Below are 24,672 nucleotides of genomic sequence, written 5' to 3'. Positions count from 1 at the left end.
ATATATATATATATATATATATATATATATATATATATATATATATATATATATATCTAACGCAGTGGCAGTTTGCACATTATAATATTAATAAATTCAAAGAACAGTACTGGCTCGTCGTTTAAGTCGTTGGATTCATGACCAGAAGTGTGTGTGTGTGTGTGGTTTTGATTTTTTAACATAGCTTTTAGCAATTTTTCAGTCATGCAGCCACGATGTTTTCACTGTAACAGTTTATAGTGATGTCTAGCACTGGGGCATCATGCCGCAGACATGCAGCATGATGTCCCACCCAGTCACATTATCCAGACACCAAGCCGCCAGTCCTAACACTAACCTCTTAATGCTGAGTGCCTAGCGAGGCTCGGCCGGGGTTCGAACCCGTGATCTGCCGCATCCGAGGCGGGCGCTAAAACTACTTGGCCACCGGAGCGGTCCCAGAAGGGTGTGTGTGTGTGTGATTAGGATTTTTAATGTAGCTTTAACTATTTTTCAGTCATATCGCTACGATGTCTGCAATGAGACAGTTTATAGTGATGTCTAGCACTGGGGCATCATGCCGCAGACACGTAGCATGATGTCCCACTCAGTCACATTATCATGACACCAGGCCGACCTGTCCTAACACTAACCCCTTAATGCTGAGCGCCAAGCGAGGCAGCTTTTAGTACCATTTTTGTAAGTGTTTGGTATGACTCAGCCGGGGTTTCAACCCACGAACTCCTGCTTCAGAGGCGGACACGTTAACCACTAGGCCACCGGAGCGGTCGGTCCCATAAGGATGCATGCTGTTTACTCAAGATGTCACAGCACGACACAACTTTAGAAGCGTTGCTGTGCCGTTAAAGATGGATGGATGGATGGATGGATGGATGTTCACATCGGACATAGACGAACTACAGTTACGGTGAAATTAATTAAACTTAAAACAGTTATAAAACAAATATTCAATGCAATCGTTACTACAGTGTTCAGCACATGAAGGAGCTTTTGATACAGGAACTGTAACTTGTCTTTTAAATTTCTTAAAAGAATTTACCATTAATTCTAAAATATAACCTGTGTGCAACCTATTTCTTTTGAGTATTTGTAATCAGCAGGTATACTGTTAATCTAAATTATCTCTGTTTTTTGTTTGTTTTATTATCTTTTATATACACCATTTATGTCCCCGTTGATCTCATCGTTTTGGTCTTTTTCATTTTATCGATTGACGATAAGACTACAAAATCACCACATCATTATTTCGTTTACAGCCATACAAGAACGCTGAACATAGTGTGTGTGTGTGTGTGTGTGTGTGTGTGTGTGAGAGAGAGAGAGAGAGAGAGAAGATTTAGTGTTTTCAGTGTCTTTTTGCAATTTTGGAGACTGCTCTCTTCTCTGTGTTCTTTTTGCTTTTTTGCTTATACGTAGACTGCGAAATAACAAAAACACAATATAAACATTGTCCAAATTCCATTTTAAGGGCGAAGAACAAAATTCTCCTAGACTGTCGAATTAACGATTTCTCGCATCATAAATTTTTACCTGTTTTTCACAGTCTGTTAAACAAAAGTGGTGTGAAAAATAATTTGTAAGTTCCGGTAACTTTGTTATAATTTTTTAATAACTCCATAGTGAAACTAGATTTAATTGGACCATATATTTATCGGAAATTCGCAACTGTGTACCGTCTTCTCCAACAGGAAGAATTCCAGCCGTGTGATAAAATACACCCCCTTTTCAGCAAATTCAACCTGAAGCAAATCGCAATTCTACTAGATTTATAACGTCTTTAAATGGACAAATATGATTTTTCTATACCTAGCGGCACAATGACAAATTTTAACATTATCTTCAATGAGGGAGAATAATTCTTCTGATAACAATCTGGAAACTATAATTTCATTGCAATCATTAACTGGATCTCAGAATAACCCAGACTTTGTGTTCACTAGAAACGTAGTTGCCTATTATTGAAACCAATGAAGTCAGTCGACTCTGAAATGGACGCAGTGACGCTTGTACAGACTGAGTTGATACTAGTGTACTAAAGGTGTAAGCTTTATGCAAGTTTTTACATTAAATTGATTTTTTTCCCACTGCCTTTCGTGCCTCTCATGTCTTTTGCCATCAGTTCTGTTAGCGCTGTGAGGTATTCTGTGCCAAATATTATTGACTGGGTCTTGAACAAATTCTGTTTTCGAACATCTATTGTAGGTATAATGTGTACGCATGCATGCATGATTGTACATGGGAATACATATGTATATATCTTCGTATTTATAGAATATTTGTACATGCAATATATTTGTTTTACTATATTAAATGAGCTGCCATCACTTTAAAAAAAAAAACACAAAGTTAAATGTAGATACTTCCTGATATCCAGTTGTCTAAATGTTAAAAAGCCTAACACACACACACACACACACACACACACACACACACACACACACAAACACACACACACACACACACACATTTTCTAACCTGTATTATTTGTATTAAATAATAATTATGCCTATTATTATCAAGCATTCTCCTGTAGAATCCAGGGATAGCATTTTCCGTTCTGTTTGGTGTATATTTGTAATTCTCTTTGATGAATCCTATATACCTCGATTTCTTCCATTATAATCCGGAATAACTGTGTTAATTATTTACTAGAACGCTATGCGAATTTATCCGGATGAATAAAACACCAACTAAGTCGCATCATTTTTTGGTAATGTGTACTTTGGCGTTATGAAATATGGACTGTCGCGTGCAAGCAAAACGATGCGTGCCGTTTACCCCGCAGACCTGGGTTTCGAATCTTCATAGGTACAAATTAAGAATTCTCTAACCTGTATGAAAGCATTATTTGTATTAAATAATAATTCTGACTAGTATTATCATGCATACTTCTGTAGAATTCAGCTCTCTCTCTCTCTCTCTCTCTCTCATTTAGGTTTAAGACATTTTGGTACATGAAATACATCCTCAATATCAGCATTAAACATTTATATTTAACATTTTTCGTAATAATTTAATTGTAGAATGAGTTTTCTTCATTGACATATGTTGGATATTACAAATTTCATCTAATCCGTTCTTTGCTGTAACTATTCTTTTTGCTCAGATCAAAATCATGAAATTATATTTTAATCTTTCTTTGGTTAATGGTGTCTGCATATTATGCTTGGAATTGGTATAACCAAATTTGTTCGAATTCTGTCAATACATGACGTGAAATAAGTTTTGTTTATAAGCATGTTACCACATTACACATGACCTTTGACCCCCTCCCCCAAATGCTCCAGAACCAACAGACTGCATTCAGGATCCAAAATCCATTTAATTTTGAGTATTCAGATGAACAATTATTAATCTAGCAATGGGTGTTGAGCGACAGAGGACGGACGGAGTGACATTTCTGTTGACAGTCTCCGCTAAGTTCATAGTGCTTTTAATAATGGAGTAATAATGACGGGCCGTCGGGGAGATTGGGCAACCAGGGATATATTCCCGGCGCCTGGGCCCGTAATGGGGCTCGGGCGGCGCAACACTTTTAACTTTATAAAAGATTTTTTTTTGTTTGAACAAGAACTAGGAGAGGCCTGGGTGTTTCTTACCCAAGGGACAGTGATCGCTCTCTACGGCCCGTGGGCCATGATTTGCTCGTATGGTACACTTTTTTAAGTTAATGACAGAGGACGTACGAAATCACATTTCTGATCACAGTCTCCGCTAAGGTCTTAGTGCTTTAAAAATGCAGTAATAATTACATCAAGGTCATATTTCAGATTTTGAAACGGATCTCTCCGACGCGTAGAAATATAATGAGTTTTTACATCTTTTTATTAAATGAGTTTTACATATTCTCTAATCTTCAAAGGTGGGTGATGTGTGGGTGTGTAGGAGACGAGAAAGCCAATGGCAAGAGTTTGCACATAAATCTATCTCATCAGTACGTAATACTATTCTCCTCAACTCAAATAGGCATAAGATAATAAACATGGCAAGTTCTTTTCTTAGGTTAAAAGAAAACGTAGAAAATTAATATGAAAAATAGCCCTTTTAATCGCCTAAAAAAATGAATGTTGTAAATTGCATTTCAATTGCAGGCTACAGGTGAAGCATGTGAACGAACGTTATTTATAGGCCATTAGGCTGGTAACAGTACATTCTGAAACAGATTATAGTTGCAAAAATGCTGACCTCGAGGCAGCATGTGCGCACGCGCAATATTACCACATGTAGCTTAAATAACCAATCAAAGAAATTCTGTCATTCACGCCGCCAATCTCGTTTTTCAGGGAAATAGCGAAAGTTTAATTATTTGGTGATTATTCTGTGATGAAAGTTCACCTTAAAAAATTGCCGACATGAATCAGTGGAGATATCGAAGGAGTCAGTGTCGGTACAACAGAAAATGGTGATCATTGTATCTAAAAGAGAAATATTTGCTTTGTTCTTCAACCGGATGATAACACAGATGAATGGACGCCATTTTGTGTGTTAGCTTGCATGTATCGGACTGCAATACACATCGAAGCCAGACTTTTGCAACCATTACGTGATTTTTAGTTCAAGATCGGAGCTAGGCTTGAAGTATTTTGAGACTGTTATGGCTAATTCCAACACCACTTTGGCCAGTTTGTGGGATGATGGTAAAGTTCACGTTTCGATCTTGTCCTTAAAACTCGGGGAAGCGATCACAGATAAAAGCTTCCTTTCCGTTAAGATCTGTGTTTACAAAGCTCATTGAGCCATTATATCTTGTTATATATATGGTATCCCCACCATCCTTGTGTGTTCTTTAAAGCTTTGATGAAGTTAAAGTGAGAAATACTCCATTATCACTCCAGGTTGAATGTTAATTTGTCCCTCTGAGCTTCGTATTGCAAGTGACAAGTTCTTGTTAGACAGGTGGAGTGTAGACTTCCCAGAGTCCTTTCTGTTTTGAGAAGTGTGCCTTTAAGATCATGCTTTTTTTGTTCGTTTTATCTTTTATAAGATGGTTGTAATATATTTGCGATAGCGACCGTTTGGATCATATGGAAGGGTGGGTGTGGTAGTCTTCCAAACATAAGTTCCCTAATAATCACAAAGCTGTTAGAAGAAAAAGTATCACACTTAATGAAGGTTCCTGCAAATTATTTGCAGTATATGCATTCGACTCCATGTTTCTTTGAAGGGTAGGCTTCTTTTTCATGTCAAAGTTTGTACCATCCAGCTGTGCATGACTGGATACAGTCATGTTATTGTCTGTTTTTGCTGATTTGCGTGTTTAATCAATAGTATTTATTAATAGTTGTACCTCATTTGAGCTTTTCGTGGACAGTATCCAGTAGTAGATAGGGACAGTACAAGGTTCCTAGGACTGATGGTAGAAGGTTTCCAGGGTGCTTTGTGAGGGCAGTACTGACTACTTGATAAATACAAGTGCTCATTTGAATTGAAATGTATGAAACAAGTTGAATTAGCTACTTCTGTGGCAATTTCCTTGGCTTTTTTATTACACCTACCTGAACATCCAGGTTGGGGTGTGTTCATAATCATAAGTCTATTATGTGTGTATGTGTAATGTCATCCCCTGCTCTTGCTTCAGATTTCACCTTATGAAAACAAATGTTCAGACTTGAGATGAAAAACCCCATGAAAAATAGATTTAAACCATTAGGAAATGTACTCAATTTGATTTTTAACACGCCCCATTCTGTCAGGATGTATGCGAGGATACATGCAGTTACATGATATTGATTTTTGTTTTGGAAAAATTGGTCATAATGTCCATAAATTGTGTGGAAATCATTTGGAAACCTTACTTTTTGGCAGTCGTACACTTGTGGCAACATTCACTCTCATTGATTTCTGGATGAAAGGTCAAGGTCACAGAGTGAAGAAAAACATTAGTTGTTGCACAACAGCTTCATAATTCAGTTAATCCCAGTTACCAAACTTTGTGGATGGCTTGTACTTGGGGTAAGGAAGAACTTGATTAATTTCAGGATTTAAAGGTCAAGGCTTAGCAGAGGTCAAGCTAGACTTGAAATTTAAGGAGAAGTGACATATCCTTTTGATTGGCAGAGTAGGGAGAAGTGAGAGCTGAACAAAAATAAGATGGACTAAGACAAGAAATACAAAATGTCTGAAATGAGATGATGTCAAATATGGCCACTATTTAAAAAAGTTGGTTCATGACCCTGAGGTCAAAAAACCTGCAGGCCGTCTGAAAAACTGAGCTCAGAGGAATGTGTTACTATATATATCTCCTAATTGGGAAGTCATATTGACATGGCAGGGATTATGCTGGGCTTTACCAGTGTTGCAAATTATGATTTTTGTTCCCAGAATACACCATCTGGCAATTTTTTTGCAACAACACTTTTGCCGGTTAAAATTTTTATGTACAGTCTTGGGTTTTGAGTGGAGAAATTCAAAGGCACCATGACGGGAAGCCGCAAATTTGGATATAAAATTGTACTATTGTTACATAAACAAATCATTTGTTCATATTGAGAGACCAACCTAACACTGCATTGTTATGTAATAATCGGCTTATGCTGATGCCTGGCCTTAGTACTACTTTACTGTATGCCGTAAAATGACCAGAATAATCACGCTACCTGACTAACTACAGACAACCACTTCTAAATGACTGCAATCAACCAGATGATGGCAGTATGTTTTCTTTTTGATTGGAATATTTTTATTATGCTGTGAAAGTTTCCTGTTTGTAATACAACAGTTCATGCTTATGATTGCCGCCATTGGCATTTTAAAAAAACAACAAATTAAAGTTCCAATATTTTGAAACAGTAGATATCTGGCTGTCAAGTTAAATGAAGGTAGGACATCTCACAAAAATGGTTGCTAAACTTTTTCATTTGTTCACGTTTTTATATCCCTATGAATAGCCTCATCTCCTCTGTAGCATCAGCATTATGGCTATTGTTTCTGGCTGACCAGAATCTGTGCCAATTTAAGTACATGTAAAATGTGTTTGTTGACATTGGGATGTAGATCAAAAGAGGAACACCATTCATATTCATATATCTATATATATGCACACAAAGTTGTTTTCTAAAGGGATTTGACTGATATGTGAATTATCTAACAGATGATCAAATAATTGAATTCATGGATATATATATATATATATATATATATATATATATATATATATATTATTTAATAATTGCTCCGGTAGCCTAGTGGTTAGAGTGTCCGCCTCAGATGCAGGAGGTTGCGGGTTTGAACCCCAGCTGAGTCACACCAAAAACTAATAAAAATGGTACTAACAGCTGCCTCGCTAGGCGCTCGGCATTAAGAGGTTAGTGTTAGGACTGGTCAGCCTTATGTCAGAATAATGTGACTTGGTGGGACATATGCTCCGGGTTTGGAGATAAACGGATAGAACTGTATTATGAAATTGACAACAAAATGTTGAGGTTGGCGATTTATTTTTGCAACACATTTTTGAAAGCCAGTGCCAACCCTGCATGGGGTATAGATCTGAAAACTTTTGAATGCAAATAATGTCAGTGTCACATCCAGAATGGCCACATGGCAGCCCTCTTGAAAGCTACTCCATACTCGATTGTCATTATCTGTGCAGGATGTCTTGTTGGTCCTAAATGAAAATGGTGGCAGGCTTGTATCAAATATGGCCATTTAAAATAATCTTGATATAGCTATATATACTTGTCAAGTGGGTGGTCATTCACCAAGTCTGCTAATAATGTCCAAGGGCCGAGCTAGACTTGAATTTTATGGATAAGTACCTTCCTGTTTTGGGACAGTATAGGGATACATGGGCGCAAATGAAGAAACACTTATTTGAATTGTGTCCTCCATTTCTCAGTATTCGGATCTACATTTAACATTGGTTTTAAGCACTACTTCATTTTGCAGTAGAAAGTTTTCTGTTTTATATTATAAACACATGTGGTATGTGTATAAAAATTGCCATATTGAGTTTATTTTGGTCAAAAGGCGCTTCCATGCGAATGGAGTAGAGGCGTCCAAAGGCGCTTGGATGAGGTAAAGGGTTAAAAGAGCATATTGCAGTTAAAATCCTAATTTTTTTCTTCATGTTTAAGTTTTATAACATCGGTTGGTATGTTTTCATCATGAAATGATAACTTATGGAAACTGGGCAGCAATAGTTGCTAACATATGTATCGTCAGATCAACATGGGATTTTCATTTCAGTTTTTCTTATGATATCTTGTTGGGGCTAAATTAAAATGATGTTGATCTTCCACCCAATATGGCCATCAAGCAGTCATCTTGAATGGATTGTCATGTCAGCATGGCAGTTTTCACTTAAAGATTTTTATGTCTAACTGGACCTAAATAATAATGGTACTGGTGTGAGATATATGGCAGCCATCTCAGTGCTGGAAAAATCGAATAGCTCGATGCCCAGGGCCCCTCTAATTTTAGTTCGGGACTGTTGTGTATTCCAAGTGAGGTGCCTGTTGGGCTTGTTGAAAAAGCAGTTTGAGAAAACTTTGATCATGCTGATGATATGAGTAAATTAACTTTCAAAATGTTGACATACATGCCATAACAAGATGCAGTCTAAATCAGATTACCACTGTCCTACTTGAATTTGAGATATGATTTTAATCAAATGGAAGCTCTGCTTAAAATATGATTCTGTACTCCCAGACCCCCTGACAAGGTTGTGTTTCGAGAAAGCACAATTTTCAGTAATCTTTAAAAAAAAATATATAAATTTAAAGAAATTCAGTCTTTTTCTTTATAAATGTTAATCTGTAATGATTGGAACTGATATAAACCTGTCCCTTGGGCAGTTTAAATAGCTGCAATTAAATGAAAAGAGGTCAGTTTATAAAGCCAAAGATTTCATTAACTGGCTGACAATAGCTAGTGAGATTTGTTTAAGGTTGCAGTTGGTGAACCCATTGTGCTAATTTGCATAGGTAGGATCAGGATGTGGAACATCGGTAAATCAGAGCTGATAGATGTGTGTACAAGAACAAAAGTTATTAAATATTATTGCCTTGAATGAAAATGTTTTAGCCGGTACGCATTATATTTTTGACAAGTATGTGAACAGCTACAATGTTAATTTGATGATCATTTCAGTTGTGGGAATTGTGTTTAAGTGTAATTCATTTTTATTAAATTTGTATTCGAATTGTAGCTATTGCAACATTGTGACACAGTATTGAAAAACGGGAAATTTTGGGCTTGTGGAAATTGGAATCCGGCATACCTGTCAAAGTTTCAAAAGCCAAGTAGGGGAACACAAATAAAATAGTTGGGTTGGGACATAATATAGGCAGGTTTGTATGCTGCATTTTTAAGCACCAGTTTCAATAAATATTGACTGATCTTCAAGGTCCAGTAAGAGTGTGATATTAAAAACCATGCTGAAGCTGAAGGCTTTCACTCACTCATTTTATGTGGTTCATGTGAGCACCTAAACTGTTTACTTTAATAGTTTACTCTGAACCAAAGTTGTTATAGTGTTTATTAAGTTGGTGACTGAGAGTGATGATTGTAGAATGGGTTTATATAATCTGAGTTTCCTCTGATCCTTCCTACCCTATTTTAGTTACTTGGATGTATACGTTGAAGTAAAGTCGTCAGAGCCAATTGGCTGTTGAAAAATTGAAATTCCCCACTGCCTGGAGAAAGATCCATGTAGCATAGAGCACTTGTCAGCAAAATTTTTGTTGGTATCACATGACTACCGTGTTGAAATGTGCTCCTACGAACCTAGTTTTCTCCTGGTTACTGGACAGTGACAGTTTTCTGGTCATTGTTCTTGTAAAAAATATATTGAGAATTAAGCATGGTTTAGTTCTTTTTTTACAAATATTTTGTGACTTTCACAATAGTTTCAGAATTTTTATACAACAAAATTGGAAAGTGTTTATTATTTATATGACAATTGGACCACAAGTTTCATGGACAAGTAGGCTGCTTGATTTGTTTAGTTGTGTTGTAGTTTCTTATAATCTGTCAGGCCAAGAAACAATATTTGTTTCCAATTGCACTGGTTTAAAATTATGACAGGCAGGTCATTTTTTAAAAAAAAAAACATTTTAAATGGGCCAAAACAAGTGCTAGGGTTGGCAGTGAAAAACATTTGGCCAGCCGTAAACACACTTTGTTTTGGCCTCAGATTAAAGACACATTGCAGACCTGCCATCTCTTATGATTTTGCTGTAAGTCTTATGAAAGTTACCCTTAAAATAGGGACTTACGGCATACTAGCAAAAACTATGAAAAAAATGGTCATTGCCAAGAAATCGGGATAATTGGTTCATCTGTGTTTTATTTGGATCCAGGTTTCATCGTAGACTTAGAGAAGTTAGTCAGGGAACCAGAAAAAATGTGATGCCTCATTGGTCAGAAAAAAATAATAGTTCCCCTGGTTTAATTTCAGGACAGTCAAGTCCCATTAAGATTCTACATACGTCATCCCAAAACAGTAATGGCACAGAGCTGAAGGATGAAATAGTGAGGTTCTACAAAGACAGTGGTCTTGAGAATGTTGCAAAAGAGGTAAATTTTATTAGCTCGCCTGGATAGAAATTACTTTAACATGGCAAAACTATCATTTGTCGAACTTTATTTTACCACATATATCAAACTTGCTTCAAAATATTTCAGAATCATAGGTTTTAAGTTTTTTGATGCACCTATTGGCATATAATTTACAAACTTGGAACTGGTTTTTAGCTCTATTGATCATAGACAAGAAAATCTTAAGGGATTTTGTGTTGCCCATTTTATAAACATTCGAATTTTACCTGTAGCTGGTACCATGTAGCTTCAATTGTGCTGAAGTGCCTTAAACAGTACTACTGATATATTTTAATAGCATACAATCAACAGTATTCGCTCAGATTTGTATAGAAAGCACCTACATTCCATTTTCTTGACTACATTTGTATTTAGCTATTTGTCGGATGTCAGCCAGTAAGCAGTCTCACCTACTTTGGCCTCTTGTTTTCCAAATTTTGTATTGTAGGCATAACTGCTGATATATACAGGCAGTTATACTATCACAATTATGTTTTATTGACTTCTCTGTTTAATTGCCATAATAAAAAATTTCAGACAGCATAACTACCATCATACCTTTATGTCAGCAAATTAGAACACAAATACATTTATCCCAGATTGTACTTACCAGTGGTTTATTTGTTTATTATGATCTGCACTGAGATGACTAATATGGGGCAAATAATTTGAGCTTGCACAGGGTTGAACTGAGAATTTACACTAATCCAATTTGCCATATGCAAATTATCTTTTAAATTGAAAAATTGGTTTGTCCTTATGGCATTTTCAATTGTATGAGGCAGGTAGACCACTTTCAGTTCATGGAAAGATACATGCACATGTAAGTATAGTTATAAAGGCAATTTGTTTGATTTATGCCCATAACATTTTGAAGAAAATTGTCATAGTGTATAAAAAACTATAATGTAGTTAGAAGTTACTATATGAAATAAAGTGGAACTGCACTATAATGTGATAATTGCTTTCCAAAGAATTGGATCACGTTAATATCTGGGTCACATTATTGCAGGGTTTTACAGTATTTTACTTTTTTTCAGAGAACAGCTCATTGACACGTACATGTATTCATGTCTAATGTATATGATGAATAGGTTATCAACACCGTTTACTATTGTGCCGTCGTGGCATGCAGTTCATCCATAATGCATGTAACTCCATTGAAAAATTGCACACAGATTATCAGTATTCAATAAATTTTGTCCCGGATCATTGTGTCTTAATTCAACATTTTTGTCACACATCATTATGTGTCTAAATTAAATTAACAGCCAAATTCGGCTAAGAAAGACGAAGCATGTGTAGGGTTCATTACATTCCAGGGTCTTTGAACGGTGCCTGTACAAATTTCATACTGCTAAATGTTTCTCATATGCGTTTCTGTGTAAATTTATCCATTGTAAATTTCTAATAATTAACACTTGTATACCTTTTCATTTGAACAACTACAGCAAGAATAATTAATGATCATCACATGCTTTTAGCGTGCATATAACTTTTACTTCAGATTTTGTGAATATTGAAAGAAACATGTGAAAACGACTATACTAATCATTGCATAAAGTGCAGAGAACGACTTGCATTTGTGAACTTGCTTTTCCATAACGGTAAAATATTTTAATGAAAAATAGAAAATTAATAACGAGTTCATAAGCAAACACCATACCCATGTAAAACCATAGAACTAAGTGCAGTAGGCCTGCAGTGGTCACGAGTCACTTTAATTAAATTTTTAAGCTGAATGCATGTACAATTTCATACCATTTCAATTTCCAGCATATAAAGCGGACATTATTTACTGGTCAACTGATTGTGTTTAATAACATTGCCAAGCCCAGCGAACATGTTGGCGGCTTTTGTTTTTGGATGTTTATTAAATTGTGAGAATCTTTTATCAACCACCACATTGTCTGCTGCTTGGTTGTATATGCAGTTAAAGAAGAAACACATGTTGGCTGTTGTTTGAGCAACGATTGTATACAGAATTAATTGAAGACAGTCACAAAGACAACTTACTGGCTTTACTAATGGATCAGTAATAAGTAACATTTCTGATAATGTTTATCTTGGCATAACACTTCAAGAACCTGGCTAAATTGTTATTTTGGGAGCCACAACACGACCGCTTTATATCCGAATATGCGTTATTGCTGGACATGTTATAGCAGGGTTGCACTGTATTTGCATACTTATGTATCAGTTTGAAATAGTGTCTCATCCTTGTGCATATTTTTTAAGAAAATGTAAACTGAAAATTTATATTTTTTTTTATCCCCCAAAGATTTGACTCTTAGGGCATTTATTTTGTGGGATGGGGTACAGCTGGAGGACTGGACATTATGTGAGGGTCAGTGTACAATTATGGCTGTCACAGAAGAGGACTATTTTCTGTATGTCTTTGAATGCATTTTATTTGTTAAATTTTTTTTTTTTGCTGCCTAATTTTTTTTTTATTTTCTTCCCTTGTGCATCACTTAAAAGAATTTTATTTTTGTACATGTATATACTACGTTTGTATATACTACGTTTTCAGACCAGTGCAGCTCTGCAGTGATAAGACTATAGGCAAATACCACTTTCAGAAAGTTTGGGAATAGCTTGTTTGTGTGTGTGTATGATTTGGATTTTTAATGTAGCTTTAACAATTGTTCAGTCATATCGTTATGATGTCTGGAGTGTGGCAGTTTATAGTGATGTCTAGCAGTGGGGCATCATGCCACAGGCATGTAGCATGATGTCCCACCCAATCACATTATCCTGACACCATGCTGACCAGTCCTAACACTAACCTCTTCATGCTGAGTGCCAAGTGAGGCAGCTTTAGTACCATTTTTATAAGTCTTTGGTATGACTCTGCTGTGCATCGAACCCATGACCTTCCGCATCCAAGGCGGATGCTCTAATTACTAGGCTACAGGAGCAGTCAGCTTGTTTGTAATCGGAAATCTCCATTAGTGAACATAGGATTCAGTGGATGAAAAGTGGGAGATGTAAAGGCATTGAAGACTATGTCCCTTGCAGAGTTGAGAATTAAAGTGAGGGTCTTGATTACAAAGAGTTTGTATAATACTTCCATTTGTGGTTGATGCTAAAACATGTACCTGGTCATGCAATACATGCATACATTGACATTGGTTTCAGTAAATAATTTGTTCGAATAAGTAAAAAATAATAATAATAATTTTTAAAAAAAGCCGAAGAACAAGATCCGTTTGTCATTGTTTATATATTAGGAATTTAAGTATTTGTGTACGATTTAGTATTCAAGTACAACTTAGTATTCAAGTACGATTTAGTATTCAAGTACAACTTAGTATTCAAGTACGATTTAGTATTCAAGTACAACTTAGTATTCATGTACGATTTAGTATTCAAGTACAACTTAGTATTCATGTACAATTTAGTATTCATGTACAATTTAGTATTCAAGTACAATTTAGTATTCAAGTACAATTTAGTATTCAAGTACAACTTAGTATTCAAGTACAATTTAGTATTCAAGTACAACTTAGTATTCATGTACGATTTAGTATTCAAGTACAACTTAGTATTCATGTACAATTTAGTATTCATGTACAACTTAGTATTCATGTACAATTTAGTATTCAAGTACAACTTAGTATTCATGTACAATTTAGTATTCATGTACAACTTAGTATTCATGTACGATTTAGTATTCAAGTACAACTTAGTATTCATGTACGATTTAGTATTCAAGTACAACTTAGTATTCATGTACAATTTAGTATTCATGTACAACTTAGTATTCATGTACGATTTAGTATTCAAGTACAACTTAGTATTCATGTACAATTTAGTATTCATGTACAACTTAGTATTCATGTACGATTTAGTATTCATGTACAACTTAGTATTCATGTACGATTTAGTATTCAAGTACAACTTAGTATTCATGTACAATTTAGTATTCATGTACAACTTAGTATTCATGTACGATTTAGTATTCAAGTACAACTTAGTATTCATGTACAATTTAGTATTCATGTACAACTTAGTATTCATGTACGATTTAGTATTCAAGTACAACTTAGTATTCATGTACGATTTAGTATTCAAGTACGATTTAGTATTCAAGTACAATTTAGTATTCATGTACGATTTAATTTGCTTTAAAGTCTTCTAACACTACCAGAACACAAAAACTTGAATCATCATGTGACTGAATGCAACTTTTAGTCTCATCCACAACGGAGTTGTTAAAAAAAATTATGGCTTATGGGTTGATAAGTTATTCAGTTGTCAGTTGCCCATCAGTTAGCACAAAATGTTTGTTATCCCTATTCCTAAACTACATAGAGGACTGCCATGAATGTTTATAGACACATTTCATCCCATGGTCTACTTGAACCTGTATGATAACATTCAGCGTGGTTTCCACAGTGGTCATCTTAAAAATCTCGTTTTTGTTACTCTTGACATTATTGTTATATCAACATGAGATTTTCACTGAAAGACTTCTATTTTGTCTGGTTTGTCCTAAATGAAAATGGTGCCAATCTGACATCCAAAATGGCCATCTCTGCAGCACTCTTGTAAATCTTAAAATTGCCAATCCTCTGGGTGGATGCTGATATGAACATGGGGTTTCACAAAAATCTTCTTGTCATATCGGTTGGTCCAAAGGGAAAATAGTAATGATATCATGTCCATTAGTGTATCCCTGCAGTGATTTAGACAAATATAAGCCATTTTTCCTTTATGGACAGTCATATCAATATGGTGTTTTCACTAAAAGACTTCTTATGAAGTCTACTTAGTCCTAAGGGGGCCCTCACCAGTTATTGTGTACTTTTGAGAGAGTGACATGTGTAAAGTGAAGTTGTTTGCATTTAAAACATGCACAATGGAGAGAATGTTGGCATACCTCTATGCTACATTAATGTAATGTGGATGATATTTCTTTGGAAATTGTACATGATCTAAGCACACTGCTAACTAAAATGACTGCTCCCTTGTGCTAAAAAATCAGCCTGCTTATCAGGCTTAGTAGGCAGGGCAGCAATTACTTGCAGAAGGTAAAGAGTTAAAGGGAAAGTTGTTTTGACAAGGAGTTTTCATCTGAAGAGTTCTTATGGTGTCAGCTTGGACCGAAATATGACTAACTCTCAATGTGGCCCCCATGAGTACTGTCTTAAAAATATTGATTGTCTTTACTCTGAAATGGATGGTTATATCACCAATCTGATGACACCCCCACCCACCCACCTGGTGCAAAAACATTATATATATATATATATATATATATATATATTGGTTTTTGTTATACAAATTAACTGTCAGAAAATGAGAAGATTAAGTAAAACTTTATGTAGGCATTTTGCCTCCAGATTTTGGTACTTTGCTCAGCATCCCAAATAGAAACATCTCTGATTTGTGAACATTCATGTCCTGCTGTTTACTGTCAGCATCCAGCAAAATCCATGCAGATGTGAGGGAATATCGTGATGTTTTCTATCTGTTGTTCAGTATACACCTCTTCCTTGACAACTCATGCACGTCGGGGTCCAAAAACACAGATCGCACTGTAAGCGATGGACCGCGTGACCTCCAAAAAACCTGTTAGACATACAGAAAACCAAGGGGTGGGTGGGTGGTAGATTTAATGGGTGAATCCTCATTTTATAATAAGAGTACAAAAAAATGTCACTAAAACGCTTTTCTGATGAAGTTTGTTATTCTCTGTAAATTATATTTACTTTCAAAATGTCCCGTTTCTGAAAGATGGATAACATGATTGTAGGTGGTTTCAACAACCAAACACAGTACGCAAAAACATTTGTGTATTATGTTACAGCTTTTTTGTTGTTGATTAATCGGGTTCCAGGAGTGATGTGTAATGGTATTTTCGAAACTGAGTCTATGAAGCAGGGAACCAGACTAACTGTTGATATACTACCAAACAAGATTCCGTTTCATCAAAGACAAGCAGCATTTATTACGTGAGACAATCTTCTATGTCCAAACTCAATTTTCGTATTTTTCAGTTAGTAAAATATTGATGCCATGATTTCAGTGCAAGTAATAATGAAACTTATCATTCTTGAGGATATCTCTAAGTGTGAATTCAGGAATCCTCTGAGACTTGTTGCCCCACAGTAGTCCGTATCTGTGAAACAAAGCTCTTTATTTTACACAGTACTCATTTCTCTTGGTTGCCTTGCTATCTTTAATCACATTTATGATTGAGTAGGTTAATTTAAGGTAGTTGAATTAGATTACGTGCACAATAAAATTTATAGCAGTGTTTGATTGATCAACTGAAATGAGTTACCCAACATACAACCGGGGCCACTCAATTGGCCCTGATCCCATCTGCACGCGTTATCTAGTTTCTGCATTCAATGGCTGAGCCCGCCTGTAGTCATGGTTTGTTTACTGCATTAATTAGCCGATCCTGTCTCCAATCTTGGTGTATGTGTGTTAGATACAACATCTCTGATTGGTTACAAATGTTTTTTTTCTTTTTCTCCAAGAATCAGACCAATATTAAACCAATCAGAAATGATTTTACTTTCCTTTGTGCAAATTTGGATTGAATTGTTCAGAAGCCAAAGGTTACTAATTGAGAGTAGTTTCACTACACATATTCTGTTCATGAAAAATTGTAAATGATGGCGGACATGAGAGTGATTTTTGATGATGATGAGAGTGAAAATGTGGAGTTTCTTGGGTTTGATTTTGAAAATATTGAGCAAGCAGAGGAAAGATATATTTGACAGTTTGATAATTTGTGAGATTTAGATTTGGACATAGAAGTTTCTCAGATTGAATCATCAGAAGAAGAGGATGATGGTAGGGCTGATACATGAGATTTCTAAAAATGATGCACATAATTTTGTAAATAGTGTATAAATAATTTGTGAATAACTTGGACAGATAGGAAAAAAATTTACACCACTTTGTGGACAAATTCATCTGGAATAATTGGTGAAAATTTTCTTGGATTTTTACTGGATATAAGAAGAGAAATTAAGGTAAGAGTGAATGCATGGGCATAATATTTACAAAATGTTCCAAACATAAAAAAAACCTCTTTGGGGCACAAGCAGCTGGACAATGCTTTGTGCTGCTGGGGCATAGCAGCAGTGATACTGATAACCCTTTAGATACAACAGTTGTTGTGCAGTTTCACTACTGCTGAGTGATATTATATCAGTTACTGAGACTACTGAGGCTGGTTGCTAGGCTGAATACTAGAGCATCATCATGTCTGACTACAGAAACTGACAATAAAAATATGGTTACTTTTATATTCATTATTTCATTAGTTTTTGCTAGAATTCGTTGATATAAAAAAAACAGCTTACCTTGTATCATGTCTGTTATTCATATATTTCCACTCAATATGCTTCGTGGTACCTCTCAAAACCGTCATTGTTCACACATAAATGACGATGTATATTCCAAGATATGCCCACATCTCCGTGATGCTGATTTCATACCATTTCAGGTCTTGTTTTTGTTTCCTCCATTTTCTTGGCATAATGGCTTATTTCTTTCACAAGCTATTCCACTAGACATTCACACAAAAACTTGAAAAAAAAAACTTTCTCATTGCTTAGTAGTCCAAGCTAGATTGTTGAACCAAGATGAGAATCAAAATCATTGATCTTGAACATGGTGAGGTAATAACTCCACTGTGCAAGTTGGACTATGTCCGCCTTGTCATCTGATTAAAAATCACTTGCATCTGGTGTTGAAACAGGACTAATATTAATATCCGATCCATAACGAACCATTAAACTCTTCAATATCGCTTGTACTGAACCCTTTAAAGTTGCTCATATCTGGATTAGAATCCATCTTTATCTCAACAACATGTGTTTTGTAAAGTGCAGAAAAGCCCCGACAGTGTGTCTAAATTTAAGCTCTCAGCTTTCAATCTTGTATCAAAATGTTGAGTAAACAGTTCTCTCATTGGTAATGATAATCAAAAAAATATGTAAACTTCTGTACTTCCAACCAATCAACGCTTAGTTAACATATCAGTCACGTCCGCATGGAATCGACACTGGGGTTTCAAGTACTGCTGAATTATACGCACATAGGCAACACTGGGGTAGTAAACTAGGCTTATCGACACTGCATATATGCGTCAGAGTGGGGTTCAGGAGCTATTTACAGGTGATGCTTTGCTGTCTAATATTTCATATAGGATTTGTATGCCTTTCAACTTTTTTTTATTCCACCTCCTTTATTTGATTCAAAAGACATAATTACCGTGATAATAGAAACATTGGCCTGCTTTTTATTTAATGTAACAATACAACAAATGCTTCCGCTAGTCTTACATCAAAACACTGTGGGCACTTAATTAGGTTCTCAGAGAAATACATAGCTGTTACAGTAGATTGACACATTTTACTTTTATTTACAAGAGTGCACATTGCATTTATAACGATCACACTTAAAAGGAACTAAAAGATAGAAATAGAACAAATTTTAATTGATAAAAAAATTATTTAATTGGTATTTATTTATTAAAGTACCGCCCAGTCTAGGCATGAAATTTTCTTTGATCGAAATGTCCTTGAATATCATTAATTGCAATGTACTAAGAATGTAGTTTGAAAAGAAAATGTAACAGATAATATAACTTCTTATTAAAAGTTGATATTTTATAATGTTTATTAAAATTTCCAGGTCCTATTTACCGTTTTCAATGAAATAACGAGTTTCTGTTATCAGTTTGGTCATGATTTTGTTCAAGTTCAACAAATAGGGATTAATTTACTTTGAATTTTCTGGTTTAAAAAATGGGATCCACCCCTGACCCCACATTATAAGCGGGTTCACAAGTTATCAGGGCGCGAGTTCTCAAGGGAGTGATGTATGTCTATCCTACATTTCTTTCTATGTTTGTTGGGGTTTCTTTCATATTAGTGAAGCTTGAGAGGATTCTGTTTTTGCTCGGCCCAGAAAATGACTAGGAAATGGTTAAATATTTTTGCTTGTAAAATGTGTATATAAAAGCTGATTAAATGTGTCATGTACTGATTTATTTCACATGTTAGATTTTTTTAGATGCGTGGGACCTCACCAGTGGCCTATATGGCTAGAGTATTTGCTTTGGATGCAGGAGGTCATGGGTTTGAACCCTGGCATTGTCATTCCAAAGGCTTATAAAAAAATGGTACTAACAGTTGCCTTGTTAGGTGCTCAGTATATGAGGTTAGTGTTATGACTGGTTGGCCTGGTGTCTGGATAATGTGACTGGGTGGGGCATGATACTGCAGTGCTAGACGTCACTATAAACTGCCACAATGCAGACACAAATCACATACACATACAGAAATGTGTTCATATAATGTGGAGATCTTTGTATATTCTTTGTCTAGTTTATTAAGCAATATACCAATTTGATACCCCAAAATATGCTTTAATAGAAACTTTGAATCTGTACTTTAAAAAACAAACATCAACATAATCTTACAGAAAAGTTGATAATCAGTATTTTTACAAGTATGTATAATGACTGATCAACCCAGAAAATGAAGTTTAAGAATTGATATTGTGTCATTTATCCATTTCTTTCAGTTATTAAAAAATAATTGCATTGTAATGGTTTAGATAATTGGTATACAAATGAAATTTATAGTTTTCCCCGTTGAATCTTGTTAAAAAGTTTATATTTGTTGTGTACATTTAATGGCAGTCAGAAGAGGGCTAGGTCAAACAACGTTACATTAGTCAGTTACATAGGCATTATGTATAATTCTTTATTGACATTATTTAAAGCATTTATCATATACAACTATTTGTTGAAAATTATCTTCCCTAATGCATTTCCCAGAAATATTTGTATATATTCACATTTCTATTTTGAAACTTTTGCTGCAGGAAAGAATTGCAACTTGATTTTATGCACAGGGATGTTCACCTTGGCCACCCGGTAAAATATTCAGGATGTGTTCTGAACAGATGGAAATTGAAACAGACTGTAACAGGTTCATTCCTTTGTTTGGATCTCTTTTTCTCAGAGAATTCCTTCACAGAGGGTATAGCTGACCCATTTAAAAGACCTGTTTTATCAGAGCTTTCAGTGAGCCTGACAAAGAGCGGGGCTGGTAGTTCCACCTGCTATCATTTGCATATCTATAAGCAAGTCATGTACAACTCTAGCAATACAGGGACTGTAGAAGGGTGGCAACTGTATATGCACACATAGAGGTAGCCTATATCATTGGAGTTGAGTAGACCTCCCTGCCCCAAAAATATGTTTCTGGTTGTCTATCTCTGTTTTTCATTGCCCACCCTAGCACACACACACACACACACTCACACACCCGCCCCCAGTGTAACCCACTCCCCATCCCAAAATAGATTTGTGCATCTAATTGAGCTGGTTAGCCCAGTTCTGGAAGTCCTTAGTTCATTATACATACTCATATATGTGTGTACCTACTGCCTACTCCAATTTTAAAAACAGTGCAATAGGAAACATACATGCATATGCAACTAAATTGCAACAGTATTTGGACATTCTTGAATATCATAAATTTCTCTACAATTGCCATCTGTACTTGCTTATAAGTCAAGTCCAATTGCAAACAACACAGACTCTAAACTGCAATTGCATAATGTACCTGCAGAACTTGGTCTCTCTTGTTTGTTCTACCAATTAGTTTAGACAAACTGCATAGATTCGTATCTGCAGCAGCTCTTGGTCTGTGCATGTTTCAGTCAGATCTGACTTATTGCTGGAAGTCATTGAAAAATGCACATGAAGCATGTAAAATTTTCAAAAAAATAATTAGGAATAAACTAATATGACTATTTCTTCTGGCTACTGTCTCCTTCAGAGCTGTTTACAACTACAGTTTCACTTCACTGTCATTAATATAAGATATCCATTCTTACATTTTCTGGACACATTATTTTCTAAATTTGTTGTTATTTTCATGCACTTCTGGACATCAGGTGTATTTTGTACAGACAGAAAATAAAAGATTAAAACTGGAATGTTAAACAAAAATGTTTTAGTTCTAAAGTTCTTGAAACCACATTGACACCTAATTATTGTGTGGATTCCTGTTTGGGCAGCAATTAAAACTGTTGATATGATCAACAACTCTTCTTGCACACAGATCCCTAAACAAAGTGGTAAACATATTTGACACAAGTTCTTGCCTTGATAAACTCATTTTGAAGGTAGGTTGTTCAGTTTTTAGACCTGTAGCAGCATTCAGAATAATTAAATTTTGTGATTAAATTCCTGAACAAGTCTAAGGGATTGTGGCAATTTTTGCATATTTTGGGGGATCCTCCCAAGTTGTAGTGTCAAGCTCAAGCATTTGTTTTTCAAAGTGTAAAATTTGAACATCATTTTGGCAATACATTCTGTTTTCTCAGTCATGGCATTTGAAGCATTCTCCATATTAGAACTCATCTCAATATATTATCTATCTTGCTTTCATGGTAAGAGATAAGTGTTTAGTAAGGACTGGGAATTGGGCTTTAATAACTTTCTATTGTTAATCCATTCAAATAGATCAAGCAGTTTGTTATCTGCCATGTTTCATGAACTTGCTATGTTTCATAAAGTTAGAGAAAAAATAATTAGGTCATTTAGTGCCGGTTTCTAGGAATATTTGAGCTCAGTTTGCATGTATCACCATTAGCAAAGCATATGAGTGAACAGTGTAATATAGCCAAGTTGTATAAATGAAATCAACATCTTGGTCTATTTATTGTCCTAAATGCAGCAAGGTCCCAGTCTAATATCGATGATGGCACTGTATGGTGTTGAGATGGCGTCTCAATATGGCAGCTACAATGAATATGGTGAAAATCTTGTAACTTCGCCTTTTTAGTGGGTGGATGTCCAACATGGGATTTCACTAAAATGCTTCTTGCAGAATGAGGTTTATCATTTGCTGATTACTCTCAAAGTCAACTGCCGTGGTTGCCATTTATAAAACCTCGTTGCTACACAGGTATCAACATAGACCAGAAGAGCTTTTGCAGTGGTTTTTTGTTTGTGATCCATCCATTGTCTGGCCATCCATTGGTACATGTTTGTAATGACTACTCCTTGTAAACGACTTTGATGATTACTATGGAACTTTGCACACACACATTCATCCCGATGGTCCAAATAGTCCACAACAAACATAGAGTTGCTTGGATTTCCAGTATGACCTCCATAGCAGCCATGTTGAAAATCTTATCACTTCTCCAGAATAAATGGTCATATCAACATGGGATTCTCACTAAATGATTTCTTACCAAGTCTAATTGGTCCTAAATTAAAGTTGTGCTAAAACTATCTAATATGGCTGCCATGGTAACTGTCTTGAAAATCTTGTTATTGCTACTCCTCCTGAATGAATAATTATAACAGTATGGGGTTTTTCACCGAAAAACTTATTGCTATGTCTAGTTGGGGGTCCCCGAGTGGCCGAGTGGTCTAAAGCGCTCTCCGTTACGGATCACTGCCATCTCACCTCTGTCTACGTGGGTTCGAGTCTCGGATTCGGCTAATGTGGGTATGTGAGAAAGATTGCCAGTAGCTTCTCGTGGGTCGGTGGTTCTTTCCGGGGTTTTCCCGGGTTCTTCCTCCACCATTAATACTGGCCGCCATGTATAGCCAATCGCGTGCTGAAAAATGGCGTTAAGCCCTACAACAACAACAACAATGTCTAGTTGGTGCTAGATAAAATTGTTGCTGATCTGACATCCAGTATGGCCACCGCAGCAGCCTTCTTGACAAATCTAATACTCCTGAATGGAAAGTCATTGATTCCAGTTTTTCACCAGAAGATTTTTATGATGTCCAGCTGATTATGAATGAAAAATAGTGTGACTGATGTCTAATACAGGTGGCACATTTGCCCTCTTGAAAATCTAGTTACACCTACCCCATAAAGAATGGTTCTCTGTAGCAAATGCTAAAAGAATTGACCTATATTTGTTGAACATGATGAAAATTGGTACGAAACTCTGATATATTACTCTTTTTTTTTTCATGGATATATGAATCAACATCATAAAATTCTCAACTTACAACAAGGTAAAATGTTCAGTTTAGTTTAATAACTATCTTTGATAAAATTTAAACTAAAATATCACCAGTGCCTATCACTGGCAATATTAAGAAATAAAAAGCAATGAATAAAGTTTTGTCAGGTGAAATTTGTATTTTATTTTAATTTGATTTCAGTGCAATCATTAATGTGATACTCCGTCTTGTATTCAAACATGAAATATGTCAGTCTACTGTTGCAGCTGTTTTCTGTGATAACCAAATTAACTGCCAACTGTGCTTTGATCTCTGATTTGCAGACAAATTTGTTGAATTGTTAGCCTCCATTAAAAGAAAACTTTTGTACGATCAAGTTAACTCCTTTTTTTTGTAATCAAGTAAAATAAAGCTTACAGTATAAGGAAACTGTTTGAAGGCATACAAGACCTAGCATTCATGCGTCAGGTCAGCACATTTCAGCTGATGACTTGAACACCATTATAAATATTTTTGTGTAAGTAACAATTAAACTGCCTTAAATTATCATAGTTGTTCACAAATTTGATCATTGATAGCATGGCAACCAAGCAAATGAAATACCCAGTGAATTAAAATTGACAGATACGGTTCATTATAGAAAAGGAAATTCAAACGTTTGTATTGAACTTAACATTTCTGAATTGGCACTTGGAGATTTGCTTAAGGATGAGCAGAAATCACAGCATGAACAAAAATGTAGTTTCAGCATTGAGGATTTTTTCATGAAACAAACGTCTGTATTTTGTGAACAATGGGAATCTGTTTTGTTGTGTAAAGAGAAGTAACTTTTTTCTTTTGAAGAGTTTTAACAAGTGAGAGTTGAATAGGGAAAGTAGGAGTAAAGCAAGAAATGCAGTATGTATGTATGTATGTGTATGTGTATATATATATATATATATATACACACACATTTGTGTGTGTGTTTTCGTTCTGTTGGTCAGATTATGACATCTGTTTCTCAGTAAGCATATAACATTGGTTTTAAGCAATATTTAATTTTTCAAGTTGAAAATTCTCTGTTGTATGTTTGTTATAAGTACATGTACAGCTTCTTGAGGGTCGGTGATTGTTTCCGAGGATTTCCCGGGTTCTTCCTCCACTATTAATACTGG

General features: G+C 35.4%; 1 protein-coding gene across 3 annotated transcripts in view; it reads left to right on the top strand.

Moving 5' to 3' along the window:
- The first annotated feature begins 4,233 nt into the window (after positions 1-4,233).
- The window catches only part of LOC149800078 (transcription factor Dp-1-like), a 74,229-nt gene continuing 53,790 nt past the window's right edge, over positions 4,234-24,672 (top strand). For all 3 annotated transcript variants that reach the window (XR_016421317.1, XM_089959638.1, XM_089959637.1), the window contains exons 1-2: positions 4,234-4,637; positions 10,397-10,515. Coding sequence is in view for 2 of the 3 variants with exons in the window: in XM_089959638.1 (XP_089815764.1) it covers positions 4,595-4,637; positions 10,397-10,515 (162 nt within the window). In the remaining variant the exon portion in view is untranslated. The remainder of the gene's footprint in view (positions 4,638-10,396; positions 10,516-24,672) is intronic.

The sequence above is a fragment of the Sinohyriopsis cumingii genome, chromosome 5, assembly GCF_028554795.1.
Source record: "Sinohyriopsis cumingii isolate HCF-2022 chromosome 5, ASM2855479v2, whole genome shotgun sequence".
NCBI classification, from domain to species: domain Eukaryota; kingdom Metazoa; phylum Mollusca; class Bivalvia; order Unionida; family Unionidae; genus Sinohyriopsis; species Sinohyriopsis cumingii.
The sequence above is the reverse complement of the archived record's forward strand: the minus strand, read 5'-3'. Positions and strand labels throughout refer to the sequence as shown.